This window comes from Mesitornis unicolor, unplaced genomic scaffold (assembly GCF_000695765.1).
Source record: "Mesitornis unicolor isolate BGI_N332 unplaced genomic scaffold, ASM69576v1 scaffold28270, whole genome shotgun sequence".
Taxonomy (NCBI): domain Eukaryota; kingdom Metazoa; phylum Chordata; class Aves; order Mesitornithiformes; family Mesitornithidae; genus Mesitornis; species Mesitornis unicolor.
In genome coordinates this window covers 62,996-70,611 of record NW_010159411.1, presented here as the reverse complement: position 1 = coordinate 70,611, position 7,616 = coordinate 62,996, and the positions used below count along the sequence as shown (strand labels likewise).

At 37.6% G+C, this 7,616-nt stretch overlaps 1 protein-coding gene across 1 annotated transcript in view; it reads right to left on the bottom strand.

Annotated features, from left to right (window-relative positions):
- Positions 1-810: 810 nt before the first annotated feature.
- Positions 811-7,616, bottom strand: part of LOC104542342 (dynein heavy chain 5, axonemal-like) — a gene marked incomplete at both ends in the record, with an annotated part of 68,164 nt that continues 61,358 nt past the window's right edge. The window contains 4 exon segments of the mRNA XM_010186614.1: positions 811-1,053; positions 1,136-1,342; positions 2,687-3,016; positions 3,998-4,204. Coding sequence (XP_010184916.1) covers positions 811-1,053; positions 1,136-1,342; positions 2,687-3,016; positions 3,998-4,204 — 987 coding nt within the window.

Sequence of the window (7,616 nt, the reverse complement as noted above, 5' to 3'; positions counted from 1 at the left end):
AAAATAATATAATATATATTCAACTAGAATAACATCACCAAGTAATTGCCTCTCAACAGTTAGATGACTTCTCTAGAGTCTATGCCAAAGACTCGGCTCTGTACTCATCAAAATCAAGAAAAGATTTCCCCCTGACTTCAGTGGGCAGCAGGGCTAGATCAAGAGAAATAACCTTATATCAAGTTAAATGAAGCAATGTCATATACACTGTTTGTACTTGGCAGAGCTGAGGGCATGTCCCTTAGGGAACAGAAGGAAAAATCAAAAGGACGTGGTTTAACGCCCTCCCCAACCTTTTAGTTGAACTATTTACAGGCTCTCTAATTAGGCTACCAAAAGTAAAATACAAGTGCATTATAGATATTTCTTATTCCACTGGCAATTCTTCTAATTAGCTATTCTGCTAATTTCAGAATTAATCTGAAATGCCCTAGAAATCTACCAAACCACTCAGTTTAAAGCTGAAGAAAGTATTATGTGATAAGAGACATTTGAGTAGGTAACTTTCAGAGATGTAAGATGACATTCACAATGTACATTGTAGAAACAAATGAGTTGTGCTTTGCATTATGCAAGGCAGGAGAAAGAAAAGTTGGGGAACCACAAAGAGGTGGAATAATTTGTGAGAGTGAAGGCAGCCAGGAGAGAGCAGCATAGCTTTACAGTTTATTTGTAAGGCTCATTGGATACAGGGGTAAGCATTCTGAGCTATCTCCAAAGTAATTTGAGAGAAACATACAAGATCCATGTATCACTAAATGGCAAAAGACCTGGCACTTTCTCTATTAATATAATTATAAGCACTAATACCTTAAAAAACACTAAATCCATCTTTGATCCTCTGATGGTTTCATTGTACTGTTGCATGAACATCTGTAACCTTTCAGCCAAATAATCCAAAGATGGAATAGGCTCATAAATTTTAGGAGCTTTCAACTCTGCATCATCAGGCTCATCTCCAGTAGCTTCTGGGACATCACGCAAGAAATCCACAAAGTATAACTCTGTGGATTTATCTTCAAACAGATTTTGACCATGTTCTGCAGAAGCAATCTACAAAAATACATTAAGGATTGCTTTATTGACATTTTATTGACCTCTTTCTCCGGCAAATACTGGAACACTATTTGCCTACCTTTTTCATCATGTCTTCAAACCAGTCTTTATCACTTTGGCTGATGAATCTGTCTGCAATAACACGTCTGCATTCATGCTGGAACAACGCTATCAAAACACTGATGCTCTGGCAGACATCAGAAGTAACTGTAAGTATTCCTTGCCAAATACGACTGAGGTCTCGTAAATTAAAGATGTAATGAAATTTAGCAGGAGTTGGTAACATCTACAAAATAACATCATAAGGTGTATTCAAATAACTACTAAGTAAACATATTTTCTATCTAGTATTAAACAAAAATGGAAATTTTCACAAACTTCAAAATCAATATTGCTTTAAAGCAGAAATACATGCTTGGCATTTAAGAGGCAACGGTAAAAAGTGAAGATACGTCAGTAGCAACGACCAGCTCTTTAATTTCACACAGATTTCACTCAAGTTTCTTTCAGTCTTTCAGGCCCCAGGAACATGGACTGAAGGGTAGACAGGTCAGTTAATGACAGCATTAAAGGCCACAGTAAAAATGCCAGCATTGCTTAACCTGTGGTGTTGCTTCTGGCCTTTAGTCCAGATTATTTCTGTCACTCTCTTTTTGTCCTTTCTAAGAACATGTGAGGAAAAGTTTAAAAGGAAAAGGAAAAGTAGATGAGGAAAAGCAAAAAAAAAAGAGCAGAAAAATTATAAAAGGCGATTTGAAAAAATGAACAACTTAGCAAAAGCTACGTTTTGTCTATAGGCAACTAATTAGCAGTAATAAGCACCATTTCTGTTGAACATATTTGTCAATAGCTTCACTAGAACTCTATATTTCTCTGTGTAAGCCAAGTTTATGTCTACAGTTGAATTGGTTGGGAAATTCTGATCGGCCTTTTTCAGACTAGAAAATGTAATTTATCAAATCCCTGCCTATCTCTCTTTGCACCTCTTTCCTCCACTTTTTTCATTAGAAGATCAAATTTGGTACACATTTCTATGCTGTAATTTTACTCTTTAACTTTTCAAATTTCATTCTACATGTAAATTTTATTTTCTATTCTAAAGCAACATTTGTTTAGGAATAGCAGCTAAATGTTTCTACAATCTGTTTGAAATGGAAAAAGTAAATATTTAGAATTTACTAAATATCAGATTTTATTTCTTTTGAACTGATTCCCTCTCCACCAAACTTGTCTTCTTTCCTTTAATTCAGATCATTAAAGTTTCTCACAATCTCAAACATCTTTGCAGAAGATTCCTATCTAACTTTTAATTTATGGTTCATTATGCCCTTGACATTTTCTCAATCAGAAGACCTCTAAACATTCCTATCAGCTATACATACTATATTATATTTATAGATGTAATTCTTATATTACCTATAGAAGGCACTGCATATGATTATGCTTTTAGTCAGCTAACTAGGTGCTGATAGCAACAAATTTGGAACACAGGCATCAACCAGTAGTTATACATGTAGGTCACAGCTTCGCCACACAAAATATAACACACATGACAGTTCAAAAGGCCTGGGTCTTGTTGCTTTGTCATGGTACAGATACTTCAAAGGCTTCTTAACATACATGATTTTACCTTCACTTTTGTTGTTTGCCAAACCTTTCGAGTTGTAGATACTAATGCTGAAGCCAGTTTATATATTTCTGCAGTGAAACCTCGTTGTTCACAGAAATAGCCTTCAGCTATTGTTCGAAATATTTTGTCAATAGAAGAACTGGAAGGTAGTGTGCAGTTGTAGATGGTGAACTGGCGTTTCAGGCGCTGTGGGATGTCATTCCGACCTCCCCCAGGGTGTATCATAGCAGCTACAAAGTGGATGTCAACCACATTTGTGAATTCTCCTGGCTTCTCCAAATTGTAGAAACCTTTCTGTTCCATCAGCTGTCTTACAATCTCATTGGTGATCTAGTTATCGACAAAAAAAAAAAAAAAAAAAAGAAATTGAGCAGTTAAGTATTTTAGGGTTCTCAGCTTAAAGAAAGGAAAGACGAAATCTCCAGTATAAGTTAGTAGACAGAAAGAAAGATATATCTTATCTTTCTTAATTTCAGGTATTCCGCCAGATACTTCAGCAATTTCTAAAGCCATGCAACATGGTACCAAGTGCTCTGATGCAGTGGATTGGCTGCATTGTAAGCTTCACGTGCTAAGTACTTGTGGACATGAGGTCAGACATTCAACTGGATTTCCATGATATCAACCTAAGAAAATGCAGCAATTTAAATTTTCAAGCTAAACTATATATTCAGATTGCCACAGACACTTAGACAGTGACAGAGTGGTTGGTTTAGCACAAAGTAGAGTCACACATTAACTTGTACAGAGGCAGTGAGAACAGGTTTAGAGTGTTATACTAGGAGCAGGAAAATGACTTTTTCTCGGCAGCAATTTTTTAAAATTTAAGTCAGATTTTCAGAGTGTAGGTCTATAAGTATTCATTTATCAATACCTCAAGACATCTCACTAGTCTTGGATGTCAACTGTGATGTTAGATTTCATCTAATAATAACTGTACTATAAAGTCCAGAGTGGACAGAAAAAGGAAAGGTTTCTTTTTGGATTCGCATGCTTCCTTTCCTAGATTGGTTCTTAGTACAGCTAGTTTGGAAATTCTGCAAGCTCTGTATGTAACCAAAACAAAAGGCTCAAAAGCTACAATGATTACACCAAATGGCTTGATGCCAACCCTCATCTTTTGTGACTGACAGTTTACCATTCTTGGAAAAACTGACTTAGGGAAATTACTTTTAGTAGATGTACTTGGTCTAGTTGATATCATGATACCTTTTTCCTAAACTTTCATATTTTTGCAACCCACAGATCATCATCTCCATCAGCAGCAATGGTAAAACCACCAATTCCCAAATGTTAACATTTTCCTTTTACCTGATCACCCCATTCATTAATCACAGGCATGTTGATGTCATCAATAAAGACAGTCATTTTCTTCCCTGCTGGAGGACCATATGTGGTGCCCATTCTTTTATCTATGTAACTTTCTATGCTTCTTTGAAACATATTTGGCAGTGTTGCAGAAGAAAAATTTAGGCGTTTTGTCAAGTGAACATCAGAATCATACTTGCTTGTGTAATCCTGGAAGATAAAATAATTTTAAGCAAAGTGCACCAGTAACTTCAGATGTATTCACCTAAAACAAGATGCAGATGCTCAGCAGCTCTGCAAAAATCAAACACCTACAAAATCTCAGTCCTGCTACTATCTTCAAAATGTCAAAGAGCAGTTTAAGACAAATATACCCTCTCCAACCTGAAATTCAAACTGTCAGTTAATGTTTTGCATAAAGCTTCTAAGTATTGAAATTTATAAGCTTTTAACAGATTTCATTAATTTTTACAAGAAGTAGACATGTGACAACTCAAGATATAAATAAACTTTGCATTAGCAATTGTCAGTTTTTCTAAATTCTAGCTGTTAGTGATGATCCATTACAAGAGTCTGCAAGGACCAAGTGAAAAATAAGATCCTTTTTCACATCTACGCTACAACACCAATTCTTACAACAAAAGCAGTGTAAAGGAATGGTATGGTAAAATTAAACCCAGCTACATGACATTTACTGATAGCTGTCCTCTCTTAATGAAGAAAGGAATCCTTGGGTTTTATCAATGTATACAATTCCCACAGCTGCTGCTGATGCCCTAAAGCAACAAAGTTCCACTTTTAATATTTAGTGAAGTTTTATAATAGAATCAGAAAGAAAAAGATGTAACCCTGGAGTTACATGAAGGTACACATATAAAGCATGCAAAATATTTTGTTTAGCAAGAGTCCTGGGACATAGAAACAGTATTAAAAATTCCAGATTCCCAACATTATTTCTTTTTCAAGAATCAATCCTTTTGCAATGATGACAAAGCTGAATATCATTTAAATCCTTATCTTTGTAAAGGGTTGACTAGAAGTGTTCCCATTTTGGTACCTCAGAAAAAAACCCCTATATTATTGCTGATTAAGTGCTCTAAGAACAACTCCAATGAGACATACACTCTGTGACAACAGAAAAGAAGATACAGCCAAGGCCCCTCAAAATATTTTGATGATTTTACAGCTGTTAATCTTGTTGATACAATTTTCTCAATTTCAGAAAAGATGCCCTTCAAAAATAAGTTTTTCTCAGACATCACACAAATGACAGTCATGCAATGTACATGCAATAGTCCTGTATTTGGTAAGTACTCTTGATAGCTGATGGATTGGTGCAGCTTACTGCTCAGACATCTCCTCAAAGTTCCAACCATTTGTACGAAACTAGTGTACTGGGTACAGGTGCCCAAGTGCTGGCAGGGGAAGCTGTGGGGCAGCCCTTTGCAAGAAGAGGATGGGACTTCCCCATGTCAGACACAGGCAGTTCCAACGGACCCACCAGAGCCACTCAGTCTGTGTAGGAAAAGGCAAAATGCTGTCTGGCAGTTGAGAGACAGAAGTGAGAAAAAATATGAGAGAAACAGCCCTGCAAACAGCAAGGTGAGAACAGAAGGAGGGGGAGGAGGTGCTCCAGGAGAGATTCCTGCAACCCACTGAAAAGACTATGGTGAAGCAGGTTATCCTCCCGCAGCCTCTTGAGGACCGCGTTGGAGCAGATATTCACACTGCAGTCTCTGGAGGTCCTGACACCACAGTAGGTAGATGTGCTCTGAAGGAAGCTGTACTACATGGAAAGGAGCCAATGCAGAAGCAGATTTTCTGGCAAGAAGTATAACTCATGGGGGATCAATACTTGTGCAGTCCATTCCTGAAGGACTGTGCCCCATGAAAAGGATTCATGCTGGAGCAGTTCATGAAGAGCTGCAGCCATGGTAAGAACTGATTCTGGAGCAGTTCATAAAGGACTGTATCCCATGGAAGGGGCCCCACGCAGGAGCAGGAAACAGTAGTGCCAGAAAGGAGCTGTTACGGACTGACCACAAGCCCCCATTCCCCATCCTCCTGTGCCAATCAGGATGAGAGGAGGTAGAGGAGTAGGAAGTGAAGAAATGAAGTTGAGCCTTGGAAGAAGGGAGAGATGGAGGGAAGGGTGTTTTTAGTATTGCCTTCATTTTTTCACCATCCTATTCTATTTTTAATTAGCAATAAATTAAATTTATTTTCCCCAAGTCAATTCTGTTTTGCCCTTGATGATAATTGGTGAGTGATCTCCCTGTTCTTCTCTTGACCCGTGTCATGTTGAGGAGGGGGAGGGAACCAGCAGCTGAGTGGGGGTCTTGCAGGTGGTCAAAGTCAACCCACCACAACTATGAATATACTATCATTTAAAAATCTTACTTGTGTTTTATTCATTACAGCATTTCAGAGTCTTTACATGGTAAGAGTAATATTCCACAGTACATAAATGAGAACTTTGAAAAAGAAGAGGTTATTTATTGGGATATTTTTTGTTAGTTAAATTGTTGTCAGATTCTGGGTTCAATTTGCAACCCTACCATAACAATTTCACATTAAATTCTGGGGTTTTTTGCAATCATGAATGAAGAGTACAGAGAGTAAAGGTATTAAACAATGCTCTAAGTTCTTTATTTTTATACATACTGATACCCTACTCAATGCTGAAGATTACTTCAGATTAATTCAGATTGCTACCTGAAGTGTCTACTTTTTAATGAAACCAGCTGCTTACATCTGGAAATTTCTTTTCCACAAGTTGAAGTAAAGCAAAAATCTACCGAAGGTGAAAGCAGAAGGGGAACACTTGCGAAGGCATTTCACTTTCACTCATAACATTAAAAGAGATCAAATATCTACTGGCATTATGGCCCCTTGTGTAAGGAACATACTCTGCTCTATAGAATAGACACAGGGTAAGCAACTCCCAAGAATCGGTTCCAACTATTTTTAGGGACAGGAATGGCAGCTGAAGGTTGGAGGTTGCCAGCATCTGGCCAAAATCCAGTATGCAGAATATCAAGACCACCACTCAGATCCCACCTCTTCACTCTGCTAAAATAGTTCTCCAGCTGGTGCCAGGAACAGAAGTTGACATTACATCGGCACGCATGTTGGCAGCAACAGCTAAGCTGAAAAAGCAGTATTAGTGGCTGCTGGCATTGGTACAACTTGCTTTATGTCAGGGCTCAGAAAGTACATGGCTGAGGGACACAAAATGGCTCCAGATTTTAAGAAAGCCAAAGGTCAATTTAGGCCAGTGTTTTCCAGTTATCTTCAATTTCAAGACCTCTGCAAATCCTCCACTGTAGGTACAGACACCTGTATGGCAAATTCAGCTGCTCCAACAGTAGAACAGTTTTATTTAGCTGCCTCTCATTGATCAAAGAGTCTAGAGATTCCCCTGGAAATCACAGACACCATGCTGAAAACCATTACACTTGCATTTTTTCAAATAAGGGATGCCAGGTTTGGTATGACATCTGAGTTTGTTCGGCCTTTTGATTATTGGCTCTTCTGTAGTAAGTTATTAATTTTTTAAAATGTCATATGATTAACCTGCACAATTTTATAATATGTTAAGCATATATTTGTTAATTTAATA